General features: G+C 51.1%; 1 protein-coding gene across 1 annotated transcript in view; it reads left to right on the top strand.

Moving 5' to 3' along the window:
* The first annotated feature begins 8,643 nt into the window (after window positions 1-8,643).
* Window positions 8,644-18,876, top strand: part of LOC144950526 (uncharacterized) — a 174,982-nt gene continuing 164,749 nt past the window's right edge. Inside the window, exons 1-3 of the mRNA XM_078880663.1 lie at window positions 8,644-8,683; window positions 8,864-9,096; window positions 15,004-15,201. Of these exons, the coding sequence (XP_078736789.1) occupies window positions 8,644-8,683; window positions 8,864-9,096; window positions 15,004-15,201 (471 nt within the window). The remainder of the gene's footprint in view (window positions 8,684-8,863; window positions 9,097-15,003; window positions 15,202-18,876) is intronic.

Genomic DNA, 18,876 nt, shown 5'->3' on the forward strand with positions numbered 1-18,876 from the left:
TCCCCCTCTTACCGCAGAGATGTCCATTGCCTAGAGGTCGCGCTCGCGGGAAAATAAAATAAAAAGATTCAAGGAAATAAAACACGTGCGGAGCCACTCACTCATCCCACCCACCCATCCATCCCAGAAACCCACCCACCCACTCACGTGGCCGAGTGTGAGGGGGGGGGCAGGAGAACTCGGAGAAAACCCAAACTATTTTTTTTAATCTTCTTGGTTCTTTCGGTAAAGTCACGTAGAATGGAAATAAAAAAATAATATAATTAAAACATCATAAAATAATTCTCACGACGTTTCGGCCACAACGCAAGCAGCCGTCCTCATGTGAAGACCAGGTCTGTCAGACTCTGCCTTCTCGACAGACCTGGTCTTCACCTGAGGACGGCTGCTTGCGTTGTGGCCGAAACGTCGTGAGAATAATTTTATGATGTTTTATTTTTATTATTTCCATTCTGCGTGACTTTACCGAAAGGACCAAGAAGATGAATCCCTGCAGTCACGAAAGCTTTTAATCGAATTGTTTTTGTATTGTACCAGGTAAGGCCCCGCTGAGGTGTTACAACTCTTCTTCAGGAGCGAGCTTGGCGATCACAAATGACAGCTCGACGAAGTGGCTCATCGTCGTCGTCATCATCGTCATCATCGCGTGGAAATGTAGAGCAGCAGCCAAAGACTCCGAACACGCGACGTCGATTCGAAATGTGGAGGCGAAAACCGGAGGACCCGGAGAAAAATCCACGCGACCACGGGGGGAGAGAGAGAGAGAGAAAACTGAGTCAGGGTGAGGGATAGAACCCTCGAAACCGACGGCCTCCTGCATACCAGACGAGGGAGACATCATCCCCAAGCGCGCTGCGCTACGGGCCGACGCGACATCGGCGTGCCACGAGGTCAATGGGAACGTTGCGACGATCGCGAGCGAGAAAATATTCACGGCATTAGCAGCCCCCCCCTCCCCCGCACTCGTCACCCACCCCCCCCCACTCTCCTCCTCTTCCTCCTCTGCGATGCACTGAACGGCCTTTAATTAAAGCGACTGACGCTACGGGGAGTGATGGAGCGGACGTTCTACTTTGCATGGCTGCTCAATCGCAGTAGGAGAGGCAAACAATCTAAGTTGTCTTGCGATTGTTGTTGTTTGACTTGCATCCCACTGGGATTTTTGCACAGCGTTGGTGTACGGTGCTTTTTTTCTGGAAGACTTTGCAGTTTTTTCCTGGATTTTTCTGTTTGCGCATAGTCATTTCAAGATGTTTTGTTGTTAATATTTTAGATGTTTTTGTTTGTTGCGGTTGCACCCGATTCAAGAGCCTAATGGCGCACAGGGCTATACCAAATAAATGAAACTGAAACACAAAAAAAAATATGCGTCGTGGTGTTTTTTTTTTATTTCGCTTCGGCCCCCTAAAAAAATTGCCGAGAGAAACCCGCGTGTTTACGTTTTTACAATGGCAGAGAAACGAACGCGTTTTTAGCAAACGAACGCGACAAGGGCGACCGCAATTTATGATCACGTGCAGTTTTTTTTTTTACAGAGGAGTGTTTTAAAAACATACGCCACATTTCGCAGGCCAAATGTTGTGAATGTTAAATGTATTTATTCATTGGGGGTTCGTCCCACGTAATGTTGTACCACCGCTGATTGTAGGCTCAGATGGGTGGACGGACGGATGAATAGAGTGCAAGAATATATTCAACTAAACTGTAAACTTCGATTTACAGCTTTCGTGACTGCAGGGATTCATCTTCTTGGTTCTTTCGGTAAAGTCACGTGGAAGGGAAATAATAAGAGAATAAAAATAAAAGATAATAAAATACAATTCTCACGACGTTTCGGCCACAACGCAAGCAGCCGTCCTCAGGTGAAGAACAGGTCTGTCGGAAAGACTTGGAAGCTGTCTTGCGAACAGGGCTGTCTTTCCGACAGCCATGTTCTTCACCTGAGGACGGCTGCTTGCGTTGTGGCCGAAACGTCGTGAAAATTGTATTTTATGTTTCATTTGTATTATTTTATTATTTCCCTTCTACGTGACTTTACCGAAATAACCAAGAAGATACCATTTTTTTATTGTTTTATATTTCTATTATTTTTTTATTTCCCTTCTACGTGACTTTACCGAAAGAATCAAGAGGATAAACTGTAAACTTCATATTTTTTCCAGGTAAGGCCCCACCGAACTGTGTAGCTCTTTTTCAGAAGCGACTTCGCCCGCTAAAGTGACAGCGAAGTGGCTTATCACGTGCAAATGTATAGCAGCCGCATTCTCTCAAGGGACGTTCATTTTAAATGTGGAGGCAAAAAGCCGAAGGACCCAGAGAAAAATCCATTCAACAACCGGCAGAAAGACACCACAGACTCCAAATATACAGCAGCAGGCAGCAGGTGTCGGAATCAAACCCACGACCTCCTGTACACCAGGCGAGGTAGTTAACATCTCACCACGGAAAGGGACGCAAAGCCCCAATATACAGCAGCAGGCGTCAGGGTCAGGATCAGGATCGAACCCACGACCTCCTGTATACCAGGCGAGGTAGTTAACATCTCGCCGCGGAGAGAGACGCAAACTCCAAATATACAGCAGCAGGCGCCAGGGTCGGGATCGAACCCACGACCTCCTGCATACCAGGCGAGGTAGTTAACATCTCACCACGGAGAGGGACGCAAATCCCCAATATACAGCAGGCGTCGTCAGGGTCAGGATCGAACCCACGACCTCCTGCATACCAGGCGAGGTAGTTAACATCTCACCACGGAGAGAGACGCAAACTCCAAATATATAGCAGCAGGCGTCACGGTCGGGATCGAACCCACGGCGAGAAGATGACTTCAATGATGCCCGCGTGATGCCATCGATTTACGCGCGAGTTCAAATGCATCGACAGTTTTGGCAACGTGGCATCGGCCGTTTATTATTTTTTTCGTCTTAAAATGCCAAGAAAGGTCACGGAAGATTAATTAACGTGAAAAAAACCCATTGCCAAACGCCGTTCACTACCAACAGTGAGCTCCCGTCACCAAGGGCAGTTTAACATTGAGACTGCAACATAATTTAGAAATTGTGCCATTTGGAAAGCCGAATCCCAACAGCAGACGCCATCGAGGGTGCTATCATAATGAGATTGCACGCAAGAGGGGATTTCTGTGTACGTATGTTGAACTTATTTCGCACCGTACGTAGCCAACCATGTTCATCGGAGGTGCGGGCGGGAAGGATAACAAACTAAGCACGCGAAAAGCAGCTCCAAAAAAAATGAGTTTTCAATCTATATGTAATATATCGGACGGAAGAGACCCATAGAGATCCACAGAGACCCATACAGATTTGTTGCAGTAGTGTAACTGTGCGCCCGGAGTCTCTCTCTCTAGCACCAGAGTGAGTGCGGCATGTCAGCTAGTCCGAGGGGGCATAGTCCTGGCGATGGCCTGCGAGAGAGTGAGCGAGAGGGTGAGCGAGAGAGTGAGCGAGAGGGTGAGCGAGAGGGTGAGCGAGAGAGTGAGCGAGAGAGAGTGAGCGAGAGAGTGACCGAGAGAGTGAGCGAGAGGTGGGGGTTTACATAAACCAAAGTTATTATTTAAAAAAAAACGAAATGATGAACGAAGCAAAGTGCCGACTGCACCGAGCATCTTCTTGTTTCCTCTGATCGTAATAAAAAGAGAGAGAGGGCAAGTGAGGTCGTGGTCGCCCGAGTGGGACACGTGATGCTCGGTCGGGATCCTTCGGGAAGGATCTCGAAGGGGGCGTTGCCGAAGGCGGAGCGAGGCCACGCCCCCTTCGAGAAGGATCTCGAAGGGGGCGTTGCCGAAGGCGGAGCGAGGCCACGCCCCCTTCGGGAAGGATCTCGAAGGGGGCGTTGCCGAAGGCGGAGCGAGGCCACGCCCCCTTCGAGAAGGATTTCTAAGGGGGCGTTGCCGAAGGCGGAGCGAGGCCACGCCCAGGGGCATCAAGGGGCGTGTCCCGGCAGTGTTCTGGCTCGTCTGTGGAGTCAAACCTGGGTCCCGCGTCTCGTCTCCGGGTCTTCGTCTCGCTACTCACAAAGTTAGCCACATCGCCAACTACAGAACCCGAGTTGCGTTCAGTGTTACCCGCTTGGGAAGTTGTTTGGTAAAAGTGGTGCCTTCCAGTGTTGAACACTACATATGCATACTCTTTGGTTCTTTCGGTAAAGTCACGTAGGTATAAAATAAAATACCCACGTGACTTTACCGAAGGAACCAAAGAATATGGATTCCTGCGGTCACGAAAGCTTCAAATCAAGACTACATATTTTTTTTTATCATTTCGCTCCGTATGGAGGGGTGGGGATATCCTGACACACTTTCCGAAAACAAACTCTTGTGACTCTGTGAGCCTTTCCCGAGTAATCAAGCGCAATGACAAATCGCAGTCTAAAACTCAACTATTAGTTTACTGAACTATTAAGTTTCAATTTTGATTTAAAGCTTTCGTGACTGCATGGATTCATATTCTTGGTTCTTTCGGTAAAGTCACCTGATGAGGATTGCTTGTTATGCAGTCGAAACATCGTGAGAATTTTTTTATTGTTTAATATAATTTTATTATTTTATTATTTACCTTCTACGTGACTTTACCGAAAGAACCTAGAATATTAAGTTTCAGTTCGCGAGGAGCGCGTGCCCGTGCCACTCTGACCCGGCCGCTCTGTTCTCTCCGGCGTCCGCGTGTCTGCTGCGGACACTTGAGACGTCTCTCCCGCCGCCGGCCTCGCTCCCCCGGTGAGGCTTCTTAATTTCTTCGCTTGAACCTCGCGTACTCCGTCTGCTTACCCCCCCTCCCCCCCCGTGAGACACGAGAGAGAGTTTTTTTTTTACGAAGAACGTGTCCCAGTTAGAAAATTGAGGTTAAAATGTGAATTAGTTTTCTATGCGTCGGGTGCAAAACGGTTGTCCTATTGTGCGGGACCTATTTACGTCCTCGTGCCAATATCATCATCATCGTCGTCGTCGTAGTCGTCGTCCTGGACATCATTCGTGCGTCGTGGCTTTCATCCGCTGCTGGATGAAGGCCACCATCTCACGCTCCGGCGCAACGAACGCATCTCATCGGTCGATCTCCGCAGATGTTTTCTCGCTCTTTTCCAAATCTTTGGCTCTGGTCGGTCACCCAGTCGCGCCTATGGATAATCAGCATCATCATCAATCATTATCATCAATCATTATCATCATTATCATCAATCATCATCAATCATCAATCATCATCAATAATCATCAAACATCATCATCAATCATTATCAATCATCATCATCAATCATCATCATCAACATCAATCATCATCATCAATCATCATCAATCATCAATTATCATCAATCATTATTATCAATCATCATCAATCAACATCATCAATCATCATAAATCATCATCAATTATCATCAATCATTATCAATTATCATCATCATCCCTTCCGATCGCGGGTTCAGAGCGGAGTGCGCTGACCATCGCGCCACCGCTCCCCACGACATCTGCGACCACCACCACCACCACCCAAGTCAGACGATCGCCCCACGAACCGGACTCCTGCACTCTGACAGATCCATTCCCGGTGGCATCGCGACCGCTAACTCCCACTCACCTGGAGCTGTTGGAGCCTCCACTGTGGCTAGGTGATGTTAACTGCCTCGCCTGGTGTGCAGGAGGTCGTGGTTTGGATCCCGACCCTGACGACGCCTGCTGCTGTATATTTGGAGTCTGCGTGTCTCTCTCTCTCATCATCATCACGGTGGCTAGGAGATGTTAACTGCCTCGCCTGGTGTGCAGGAGGTCGTGGGTTGGATCCCGACCCTGACGACGCCTGCTGCTGTATATTTGGAGTCTGCGTGTCTCTCTCTCTCATCATCATCACGGTGGCTAGGAGATGTTAACTACCTCGCCTGGTGTGCAGGAGGTCGTGGGTTGGATCCCGACCCTGACGACGCCTGCTGCTGTATATTTGGAGTCTGCGTGTCTCTCTCTCTCATCATCATCACGGTGGCTAGGAGATGTTAACTGCCTCGCCTGGTGTGCAGGAGGTCGTGGGTTGGATCCCGACCCTGACGACGCCTGCTGCTGTATATTTGGAGTCTGCGTGTCTCTCTCTCTCATCATCATCACGCTGGCTAGGATATGTTAACTGCCGTGCCTGGTATGCAGGAGGTCGTGGGTTGGATCCCGACCCTGACGCCTGCTGCTGTATATTTGGAGTCTGCGTGTCTCTCTCTCCCTCCCCGTGGTCGCGTGGATTTTTCTCCCGGTCCTCCAATTCTTCCCCCCCGTTTAGAGTATTTGGCTGCTATACATTTCCACGTGATGATGATGATGATGAGCCCACTTTGTTGAGCTATAATTCGTGATAGCCAGCTACGCTTCTGACAAAAGAACCACGCAGCTAAGTGGGGCCTGCGTTGAGCGCCGTTGCTGTTTGTGCCCCACTGCCAATGCAGCAACAACAGCAGCAACAACAACAGCAACAACAACAGCAGCAGCATCAGCAGCAGCATCACCAAACCGTGCGTTCGCGTCCATTGCAGGTAACAAGTGACTCGAGGCTCCGTTACAGTGTGTCGCTGTTGCCTAATTAATTTCCCTTCGCCGCAGTTGCTTGACGACTTTTCATCATCACGTGTCCGCCGCGTTGCTCTGGCCCAGGTTACTCTCGACGGGAGCTCTTCCGCCCTGCCATAAATAAACGATGCGATTGATTAATTTGTACTAAAATATTAACGGCCAGTGGCGCACAAACACAGGTTCACGACGCCCGGCAACATTCATCACCGACGGCCGTCGCATGACAAAAAAACAAAAACGCAATCGGCTGACGTTTCAGGCAATGGTCCTGTTTGAGACTGGAGAAATCGGGTTCCTACGAAACAGCGTTATCCATTTCTCAAGGAGTCAAACTTAACGTCGCTCGGGTTTCGGCGGCGCGCTGCGTAAGCAAGCACCACCACTCCCGGCACGAATACAACGATGCCCCCCCCCCTGGCACGGCACACGAGGAAGAAGGGTGGGCGGGTGGCCAACGCCACCTAAAAGTGCCGATGTTCACCCATCGCTAGCGGGTGATTATTTAAGGCTGAGGCGACCTTGGGGAGGCCCGGTACCGGCTCAATAATCATTCGCCCACCGTTTTTGGTCGTTGCGCGGGAAATTCAACTCGGGTCGCCTGACCGGATAGTTGCTACCGCTCCCCACTGCACCCACACGCGTACACGGGAAGTAACGTCACTCGTGCAATACTCCTGCGTACGTCTCTCCCGTCGCGATCACTCGTTGAATCGTGCACAGATTTCCGTGCCCTACCACCTTCCATTCTCACATATTCACGCGCACGAGGGCAAAAGGTCACCGTCTAACCTACACAGGCACAGACGCACCAAAGACAAAGTTCCCCCAGTATAGCCTTAACATGCTGTTGGGGCAAGTGCTGTTAGCGAGTAGCACCTATGAAGGCCGGCACGGCACACGAGGGTGTTGGGTGGCTAAAACCACGCCCGGCCCCCTTTGTCTCCCTAGCGGCGACGTTTACACACCGCACCAGGTACTCATTTTAGGCTGAGTCGACCTACGGAAGCATTCCTCGATGGTTACGTTATGGACAAGGGCGCTCCTGAACGCCTTCTGACCGACCAGGGCAATCATTTTTCTCCTAAATTGTGACAGGAGGTCTGCGTTTTGTTGGGAACAAAGAAGGTGCGTACGTCGCCGTACCACCCTCAGACTGACGGAACGGTCGAACGGCTACAGAAGACTTTGACCTCCATGTTGAGCCACCAGGTCAATGAATCACAACTCGATTGGGATTTACATATCCCTGGCGTCCTCGCCGCTTACAAGATGGGCCCGCACGTGTCCACTGATTACTCGCCGTTTAATTATGTATGGAAGGGAATAAGACCCCGCCCCCTCCCATCGATGTACAGTTACAGGCCGCACCAACAAAAAATAAATCTAAGATTTCTGACTACGTTCGCTTCACGCTTCAGAAACTTTCTGAGGCGCGTGAGGCCTTCAATGTCAACTCGGAGTCGAGGCAAATTGGCCAACGAACGGCTTCAGGGAGTTGCGTGCTTCCCTGTGTAGGGCTTGTTACGGGGAGAGACGCGGACAGAAACACAAGGGTGTCTGCACCCACACACGGGTGTCTACATCCACGTCCGCATCGGTTAACCCTGGGGGGGCCATGGGGGGGGGTGCTGTGATCCCCCATAGCCCCCCCACCCCTCGGAGAGGATTCCTATAAAAGGCGGGGAGCCAGAGGGCTCGGGGCCAGTGTGTGAGAAGCTTTACCAGTGAAGACTGAAGACCGGCAGAATAGGCCCTGGGACTCCCCTGTCTCGCTGTCCTTCTCAGGGCCGAGCAGGGCAAGCCAGTGGCGCGGCCCCAAGAGCTCCAGGAGCGCTGCTCTTGTGAGAGCACGGCCTGGTTAGCTGGGTGCCGGGATCCGTGCTTGACCAGGGCCGGATCAGATAGCCTCCCATAGCACTCGTAGCGGAATAGGACAGTCAGGGAATAGTGCTAGGGGTGTTTCCCATTGAGTACGGGTGAAGGGGCCGTAACCCTTTCAAGTGTTGTTACCGCCTTTTGTTTAATAAAAGAGTGTGCCTCAACTACGTCGTCTGTCTCCCTGGGAACTCACTACACCTGTATGAATGGTCGCCGGGGGACAAGGCCTGTTTGCACTGTCCCCAGGTGCCGGTGGGTACATCGCCTAAGTTACTCCACCCTTGGCGGGGGGCCGGTCGATGTTGTCCGAGTTGTTCGACCACGGCGTGTCCAGATCAAATTTGGTCGGCGGAGTTGGTTCGTGCATCCCTCTCGCCTGAAACCGTTTATCGCGCCGCGCGAATTCGACTCATCTCCACATCGCAGGGGCCGAGTGTCGATTGTGTCCGACGAGCCGGGGTGTGTGCCCGCTGAGGTTGATCCTCAGCGGAGCGATCCTGTTCCGCCCCCAGGTGCTACGCGACTTAGGTCCCCTGAACGGCCGCGCATGCCGCCTTCGCAGGCTTCGAGCGCGGGGGATCCGTCGACCCGGCCTACTGCTCTTCGTGAGGAGCCCTGGTTCGGAGGAACATTTACGCATTCCCCCCGGGTCCTCCAGGGTGAGCGAGCCCACCTCCCCTGGATGGAAAAGCAAGTGGGGTAGAGGTAGGCACAGGGTGGCGGCAGGAGAGAGGGGGTCAACAGTGAGAGCATCCCACGGCGTGCTGGGTGCTGTAGGGGCAGGGAAACAACAGAAAAGAAAGAAAAGGGTTGAGAAGGAGCAGAGAGAAGAGGAGTGAGAAAGAGGAGCGATAAAGCCGACAATAGGAAGGGTTCAAAGTTCATTTATTAGGTGTAGCCCTGTGAGCCATTCGGCTCTTGAATCGGGTGCAACCGCAACAAACAAAACACAAAAACATGAACAAGAAAACATCTTAAAGTGACTATGTGCAAACAGAAAATCCAAGAAAAGACAGCAAAATATTGCAGAAAAATCACCGTACACCAACCCTGTGCAAATATCCCAGTGGGATGCAAGTCAAACAACAACAACAACCACAAGACAACTTAGATTAAGGCCATCAGTCTAACTCTGTACTACAACAAACAAACAAGGGTGGCGAGAGCTGGGGCTGTGAGCAGCGCACAGGCGTGCCGAGTAACGAGTGTGTAAAGAGGAGAAAGGGATACAGAGGTGGTAGCAGAGGTCGCAAACGGGTTTTCATTCCTTACCCGTACCCGTACTCGGCTGCACCAGGGTCGCAAACGGGTACCCGTACCCTACCCGTACCCTACCCGTACCTGGCCGGGTACGGGTATCGGGTACCTGATTGCGACCTCTGGGATGAAGCCATGTTGCAGGCGCGGGTGGGTTGGTTCTAGGAACTTGAATAGTGAGAAGAGACAAGATGTTGGGAAATGAGTGACAAACGGTTACTCACCAGTGACTCACGGCCTACCCGTACCCGGCCGCACCAGGGTCGCAAACAGCTACCCGTATCCGGCCGGGTACGGGTAGCCAGGTATCGGGTAGGGTACGGGTATCGGGTACCCGGTTGCGACCTCTGGGTGGGAGACAGCACGACCCTGTGTTGTTGGAGACACTCGCAGAGCTAGAGGAGAGATGATGAGCACTCGATGGGGCTCGGAGAGTGAAAGAGGTCGCCGGGAAGTACAATAAACTCTCTCAGGTGAGGCGAGGATGCATATGAAAAACGAGGCCCTCACTAGCAGGTCATGGAAACGCTTGGAGCACGGGGAGAGACATACGCTCCTTCCAGCATGCAGAGACTTTTGACTTTTAAACAACTTTTATTGCCATATTCTTAGGTTTTTTCGGTAAAGTCACGTAGGTAAAAATTTTAAATTAATAAAAGAAAAAAAAATCACGACGTTTCGGAGGCAACACAAGCTTCCGTCTTCAGGTGGAACAGTCACAGCACGATAGCTGTATCAAGTGCCGCCAGCAGAAAAAGCACTGGAGGCGATTTCAATATGAAATACACAAAGTCACCAGCAAACACAAATGAAATAAACGCTACAAATCGACGCGCTGTGACGCTAAATGCAGCATGCACAACACGAAAGAAAAGCCACGTGGTGGTGGTGGTGGTCATCGCGCACGCCACGGTGACGAGCGAGCGCTTCAGAAGGCGAACACCATGAGGGTGCCGTCCACGCTGCTACAGAGGGGGGCTTTTCCGGCTCCTCCGTGGTTCGAAGAAGACGTGCACATCACCGACACGTGTGTGGTACATGGCGTGCTCCAGCCGGCGCCGCGCCTTGAGCAGGCCCCTGAACACTGGAAGCACAGAGCAGAGAGCGTGAGAGGCTGATATGAGAAACCTGTCGGAGGCCGTCGGACTGTGCGAAGGGCTGCGTGCAGAACGAGAGAGAGCGAGAGCGAAAGAGCGAGAGAGTGAGCGAGGGAGTGAGCGAGAGAGTGAGCGAGAGGTGGGTGTTTACATAAAGCAAAGTAAAACAAAATTACGAAATGATGAACGAAGCAAAGTGCCGACTACACCGAGTATCTTCTTGTTTCCACTGATCGTAAAACAAGTAAACCCGTAAAAACAAAGTTTTTCACTATAAATCCTTTATATGCGTGGCATCGGGGCGGCTAGAGTCCTCTCGTCCTCTGGCTTGAGATGGCTGCCACCTATGGGTCAGATGATTGTCTGGCAGCATTAAACAATTGGTAATTAAATATTTACAATTTTTTCCCTAAACAGTGTAAAATTTTGGAAATGTTTTTTCACGAAAATGCATTGTCACACACAACGAGTCTGTGTGTCAAATGTCAGCTCGATTGGATCACGGGAAGTGGGTTAAAAAAACGACCGAAAGATGTGCACGGTCCTAAGCAAGCAAGCGAACTTAATATAAAGGATTTAAAAAGAGAGAGAGCGTGAGAGAGCGAAAGAGAGCGTGAGAGAGAGAGAGAGCGAGCGAGAGAGTGAGCGAGAGAGCGAGCGAGAGAGAGAGAGCGAGCGAGGGCTACATGAAGCCCCGTTTAAAAAAAAATATTTACGAAATGATGAACGAAACAAAGTGCCGAATACACCGAGCATCTTCTTGTTTCCACTGATCATAAAAAGAGAGAGAGAGAGCGAGAGGGAGAGAGCGTGAGAGAGCGACCGCCATCCGAGGCGAGCAGCAGTCACCTTGGCACCGGCGACTGCTGCGTTTTAGCATTCCGGGGGAGAGCGAACACACCGTGATCGTCCTGGAGAGGAGCCTTTGGGGAAATTGAGTTGTGTGTGAGGGGGTGTGGGTGTGTGGGGGGGGGGTGTGTGGGGGGGGGGGGTGTGAGGGTGTGTGTGGGGGTGTGTGTGGGGGTTTGTGGGGGTGTGTGTGGGTTTGGTGTGTGGGGGTGGTGTGTGGGTGTGTGGGGGGGTGTGTGGGGGGGTGTGTGTGGGGGTGGTGTGGGGGTGTGTGTGGGGGGGTGTGTGTGGGGGTGTGTGGGGGGGTGTGTGTGGGGGTGTGTGGGGGGGTGTGTGTGGGGGTGTGTGTGGGGGTGTGTGTGGGGAGCGGTAGTGTAGTGGTTAGCGTTACGCTGCGCAACGAACCTGGCGACCCGAGTTCGATTCCCACTCACGGCCATAATCAGTGACGATTATCTGAACCGGTCCTGGGCCTCCTCTAGGTCGACTCAGCCTCAAATGTGTACCAGGTGCGGTGTGTCAAAACAGAGTCACTGGGGAGACAAAGGCGGCCAGGGCGTGGTGCTGGCCACCCACGCCCTCGTGTGCCGTGCCGGCCTTCATAGGTGCTACTCGCTAACAGCACTTGCCCCAACAGTCTGTTAAGACTATACGGGGGATCTTTGTCTGGGGGGGGGGGGGGGTGATAAGGAGAGAGACATAATAAATAAATAACGTTCGAGTGTTTTCGCACAATTATTTTCTGTACGGTCGATGGACAGGAAACCCATTGCGGTGGTGGTGGTCGTGATGGTGGTGGTGGCGGCGGTGGTGGTGGCGGTGGCGACGGTGGTAGCGGTGGTGATGAAAGTGGCGGCGGTGGTGATGGTGGCGGCGGTGGTGATGGTGGCGGTGGTGGTGGTGGTGGCGGCGGTGGGGATAGTGGAGGCGGTGGTGGTGGTGGTCGTGGCAGCGGTGGTGATGGTGGTGGCGGTGGTGGTGATGGTGGTGGTGGTGGTGGCGGTGGTGGTGATGGTGGTGGCGGTGATGGTGGTGGTGGTGATTGTGGTGGTGGCGGTGATGGTGGTGGTGGTGGCGGTGGTGGTGATGGTGGTGGCGGCGGTGGCGGTGGCAGTGGCGGCGTCATAATTCACAGCAACGTCAAATCTCGTCGTCGTCGTCGTCGTCATCATCAGCAGCATCGTCATTGGCCACGGTCGATCCGCTGCTGGATGAAGGCATCACCCCCCACCCACCCCACCGACATCTCTCTCACGATCACTTCGACGTGACGATCCGCCCGGCACCGTCCGCACGCTCTCCGATCCTCGCCGATGCGTCTCCCCGCCGGTGTTACCGTCGTCCCTGACCCCGTGGGCCCCTTCCTGGAACATCTGGTGTGACAAAAAGAGAAAAGAGCAATAGCAGCTCATCGGATTCCTCCCGTTAATAAAATAAAGGTTCCGTCACCTCGGCTGCCAGTCCGTTGAACACGTTGCAGGCTTTCGCGACCAATATTATTCACGATAATTGTTTTTTTTACCCTTTTATCTGGCAACAAAACTGACAGCTTTTTATTTTTTACAAGGAGTCATAGACCACAATACCTGCAGTCATAATGCAAACGCCTTTTGGCGTCATTTGGTCCAACACCATGTGAGACTAGGCTCGAAGGAAAGCTGTCTCGGGTGTGGACCAATCAACTTCAAGGACCGTGCATACATTATCAGAGTTGTGTTGTTTTTTGTTTGCATTACGACTGCAGGTATTGTGGTCTATGCAAACATGACTCCTTGTAAAAAAATAAAAAGGTGTCAGTTTTATTGCCAGATAAAAGGGTAAAAAAAACAATGATCATATTTTTTACTGCCAAATGAGGTTCCAATAGAATATTATTCACGATAAAAGTTGTTTGGGTGAGATCCTGTAAGTATAAATGTGTCGTGACCCTCCACCACCCGACACAGCCAATTAGTAAGGAGATTTGCCACGTAGAGAAAACGCCAATTAGTTACTAGTATTCTGGCAAATCGCCCGATGATGCTGGATGTAATTACCAGCGAAACGTCGAACTACTCACATTGTAAATGTTGTGGATTTACTCTCCAACACACCGGTGGGCTGAAGTAGTCACTAATTGGTGTTTTGTTTTACGTGACAAATCCCACTTACTGATTGGCCGTGTCGGGTGGTGGAGGGTTACGACACGACATTTATACTTACGCGATTTAACCCCAAATAAGTAATATTTTTAAAAAAACTTTTTAAAAAACACGCTTTGATAAAATGTATCGTACGAGTAATGGAAGAACTCCACGACTCCAGGAAGTGGCCCCGAAGCTTGCCACAACGTAAGGGGACCGTGGCCAATTACAGCCAACGTCAGTTGAGCGTGGACAATTAGACCCAAGCCGAAACATAACATTTTAAATAAAATGTTTTAAAATAAATGCTTTTTTTTATTATTTTAGAATATAGTATTGTCATCAGTATGACATAAGTATATCAAGTTTTGCAGTTGATATCACATTGGGAAGTGGGTAAAAATTCGAGTTACAAGATTTGAGGATACAAAAAATTTGAGTTACAAGATTTGAGGATACAACAACGACAACAGACAGAGTGAGTTAAATAAAAGCGTGTAAAAAAAAGCCTGCATCATTCTCCTCCGTTGTCAGTCTCCCGAACCCTTCGCCCCTCCCCTCGCTTCCCTGCTACGGCTTCCGCCCAGCGGTGGTTCCACTTAACCCCTCTTGGGGTGCGAGATGCCTTTTCTGCGGTACCAGAGTCGGGACCGAACCCACGACCTCCTGTATACCTAGCGAGGTAGTTAACATCTCACCACGGAGAGAGACGCAACTCCAAATATACAGCAGCAGGCGTCAGGGTCGGGACCGAACCCACGACCTCCTGTATACCAGGCGAGGTAGTTAACATCTCCTACCCACCGCGGTGATGATGATGAGAGAGAGAGAGACACGCAAACTCCAAATCTACAGCAGGCGTCAGTGTCGGGACCGAACCCACGACCTCCTGCGTACCAGGCGAGGTTGTTAACATCTCACCACGGAGAGAGAGAGAGAGACACGCAAACTCCAAATCTACAGCAGGCGTCAGGTTCGGATCGAACCCACAACTTCCTGTGTACCAGGCGAGGTAGTTAACATCTCCTAGCCACCACCACCACCACGGCGCTGTAGCCGCGCCAGGGACCTGGGATTAATCTGGGTGCCGTCAGCTTCGCTTAACGTGACATCCCACTGCCGCCCGCGGCCTCTTCATCGTCGCCACGCATCTTAAGCAGCCTTCTCGGCCGCGAAATCCGAGGGCGCAATTTATTTATTTATTTCCCCACGCGTCGTTTTCCTCCCTCCGAGCTCGCAGCGATTGCGGGAATCCGCGGCGTCGTCATCCGGAGCTCGCGCAGAGCGGTGCGACCCCTCGTCCACGTCGAGGGGAACGCGGTCCCACGGAAGTGGAGACCCCAGAGCTACCTCTGAGATCGCCTTCTGTTTCCTCCTCCTGTTCCTCTTCCTCCTCCTCCTCATCTTCCTCTGCCAGCGGCATTCAGAACAATCGGAGGTGCAGGGTGAATAGACAACAAACTAAACACACACACAAATACATACACAGACACACACACAGATACATACACAGACACACACACAGATACATACATAGACACACACAGATATATACACAGACACAGACACACACAGATATATACACACACACACAGATACATACACAGACACACACAGACAGATACACAGACACACACACAGATACATACACAGACACACACAGATATATACACAGACACACACACAGACACACACACAGACACACACACACAGATACATACACAGACACACACAGACAGATACACAGACACATACAGATACATACACAGACACACACACACAGACAGATACACAGACACACACACAGATACATACACAGACACACACACAGATACATACACACACAGACACACACACACTAAAAGGGACGCATGCCGAAGGAAATTTCACAGAACACCACGGGGTGATACTTCCGGAAGCCCGCCTCTGTGCCCACGACATCTTCTTCTACCCTAAGTGAACACCTCCACGTGAACTGCGGGCGCTACCCCCAACCTCTTCCAAGACGAGTGGCCATCGTGTCAGAGTCAGGAGACGCGGGGGGAGGCCGGGGTGGGTGGGTTGGGCGGGTGGAGGGTCTAAAGAACTCCCTTCTAGTGGAGACCCTTCTATCGGCAGCGGCTCGAGCGAGCACATCAGCTCTTAACGAGTTGCTAATTGGTGTTTTACCCTTCTATCTGGCAACAAAACTGACACTTTTTTTTACAAGGAGTCATGTTTGCATAGACCACAATACCTGCAGTCGTAATGCAAACAAAAAACATAACTCTGTATGCACTGTCCTTGAAGTTGATTGGTCCACACCCGAGACAGCTTTTCTTAGAGCCTATGATGACGTCATCTGGTCCAAGCCATTACGACTGCAGGTATTGTGGTCTATGCAAACATGACTCCTTGTAAAAAAAAAGGTGTCAGTTTTGTTGCCAGATATAAGGCTAAAAAACCAATTATCATATTTTTTACTGGCAAATGAGGTTCCAATGGTCTTAACGAGTTGTCCAGCAACTGCGAACCACCGTCAACCACGATCGTGAGGATCTCCCTCGATTTTTTTACGATCAGAGGAAACAAGAAGATGCTCGGTGTAGTCGGTACTTTGCTGCGTTCATCATTTCGTTTTTTTCTTTTTTTCCCCAATGATTTGCTTTATGTGCCCCCGCCCCCCCCCTGTTTAAATGAAAGATTTCACGAAATATTTCATGCTCTGCTTACCCCTTCCCCCTCTCTCTCTACCCCCTCTCTCTACCCCCCCCCCCTTCTCTCTCTACCCCCTCTCTCTCTACCCCCCTCTCTCTCTACCCCCTCTCTCTACCCCCCCCCTTTCTCTCTCTACCCCCTCTCTCTCTACCCCCCTCTCTCTCTACCCCCCTCTCTCTACCCCCTCTCTCTCTACCCCCCCTCTCTCTCTACCCCCCTCTCTCTCTACCTCCCCTCTCTCTCTGTACCCCCTCTCTCTACCCCCCCCCGTTTCTCTCTCTACCCCCTCTCTCTCTACCCCCCTCTCTCTCTACCCCCCTCTCTCTCTGTACCCCCTCTCTCTACCCCCCCCCTTCTCTCTCTACCCCCTCTCTCTCTACCCCCCTCTCTCTCTACCCCCCCTCTCTCTCTACCCCCTCTCTCTCTACCCCCCCCTCTCTCTACCCCCCTCTCTCTACCCCCCTCTCTCTCTACCTCCCCTCTCTCTCTGTACCCCCTCTCTCTACCCCCCTCTCTCTCTCTACCCCCCCTCTCTTTACCCCCCCTCTCTCTCTACCCCCCCTCTCTCTACCCCATCTCTCTCTGTACCCCCTCTCTCTACCCCCTCTCTCTACCCCCTCTCTCTACTCCCCCTCTCTCTACCCTCTCTCTCTACCCCCTCTCTCTACCCCCTCTCTCTACCCTCTCTCTACCCCTTCTCTCTCTACCCCCTCTCTCTACCCCCTCTCTCTACTCTCTCTCTCTTCCCCCTCTCTCTCTACCCCCCTTCTCTCTCTACCCCCTCTCTATCTACTCTATGTCTATGTCCCCCCTGTTTTCTCTCTCTTTTTTTTTTACGATCAGTGGAAACAAGAAGATGCTCGGTGTATTCGGCACTTTGCTTCGTTCAATCATTTCGTAATTTTTGTTTAACTTTGCTTTATGTAAAACCCCCACCTCTCGCTCACTCTCTCTCGCTCACTTTCTCGCTTTCTCCCCCCCCCCACTCCGACTCGCAAGGCAGGAGCGGGGCTGGCAAGGCGCCGCTACAAATGTGCGCGGTGCGATCGGCACGAGGAGAGAGGAGACCGCTCAATTTCGGCGTTACATTTGCCGGAGATTGTCGTCGCTGCGTCGCCATCGATTTTAAGTCAAAGTCACGCAGCCTCAAAAGACGACCCAAAGACTGAGAGTGTGTGTGTCTGTGTGTGTGTGTGTCTCTGTGTGTGTCTCTGTGTGTCTGTGTGTGTGTCTCTGTGTGTGTCTATTTGTGTGTCTGTGTGTCTCTGTGTGTGTCTCTGTGTGTGTGTCTCTGTGTGTGTATGTGTGTTTGTCTGTGTCTGTGTGTGTGTCTGTGTGTGTCTCTGTGTGTGTCTATTTGTGTCTGTTTGTGTGTGTCTGTTTGTGTCTGTGTGTGTCTCTGTGTGTCCGTGTGTGTCTGTGTATGCGTCTGTGTGTGTCTCTGTGTGTCTGTGTGTGTCTGTGTATGCGTCTGTGTATGCGTCTGTGTGTATCTGTGTGTCTGTGTGTGTCTGTGTATGCGTCTGTGTGTGTCTCTGTGTGTGTCTCTGTGTGTGTCTATTTGTGTGTGTCTGTGTGTGTGTGTCTGTGTGTGTCTGTGTGTTTCTCTTGTGTGTGTCTGTTTGTGTGTGTTCTTTGTGTCTGTCTGTCTGTGTGTGTCTGTCTGTGTGTCTGTGTGTGTGTGTGTCTGTGTGTGTGTGTCTGTGTGTCTGTGTGTGTCTGTCTGTGTGGTGGGAAGCGGTCGCATAAACGGTGAGCGAGGTTGCGATACGAACTCAGTGACTCGAGTTCGATTCCCGCTCACGGCTACCAACACCGATGACGATTATGTGAACCGGTCCTGGGCCTCCTGCCCTAGGTCGACTCAGCCTCAAGTGATTACCTGGTGCGTTGTGTGGTAAGCATCGCCACTGGTGGGACAAAGGCGGCCGGGCGTGGTGTTGGTCACCCACCCCCTCGTGCGCCGTGCCTGCCTTCCGAAAGAAAATAAAAAAAAAACGCTATAGAGCTCAGGGGGGCTTTACCTGGTAAAACAATTTTAAAAATGGTTTAGTTTTAGTTTACCTTGTAGAATTGTTTAAAGAAAAGTAACTAAGCTGTACCCAGCGGAACATGCGCCGACACTAGCAGATCTTAAATAAAGAATCGCGCAATTTTTTTTGTTGTTACTTAGATTTTCCGATCAAACATTTATCTGAAGATAGAAGATATATTTGAAAGAATAAGATATACAAGAAAAAAATAGAAGATAGATATCAAAAGATAAGAATTAATGGCACTAGTAAATAAATAAATAAATGCACATCGTCGTCGGAGTCGAAGCAGACGATCCAGGAAACGGAAGCCAGCTGAGTTGTTGCAGACGCGTGTGAAAAAGAGCTTCATAGCTCATCGGATTCCTCCAGTATCAATGAAC

The sequence above is a fragment of the Lampetra fluviatilis genome, chromosome 58 (genome assembly GCF_964198595.1).
Source record: "Lampetra fluviatilis chromosome 58, kcLamFluv1.1, whole genome shotgun sequence".
NCBI classification, from domain to species: Eukaryota; Metazoa; Chordata; class Hyperoartia; order Petromyzontiformes; family Petromyzontidae; genus Lampetra; species Lampetra fluviatilis.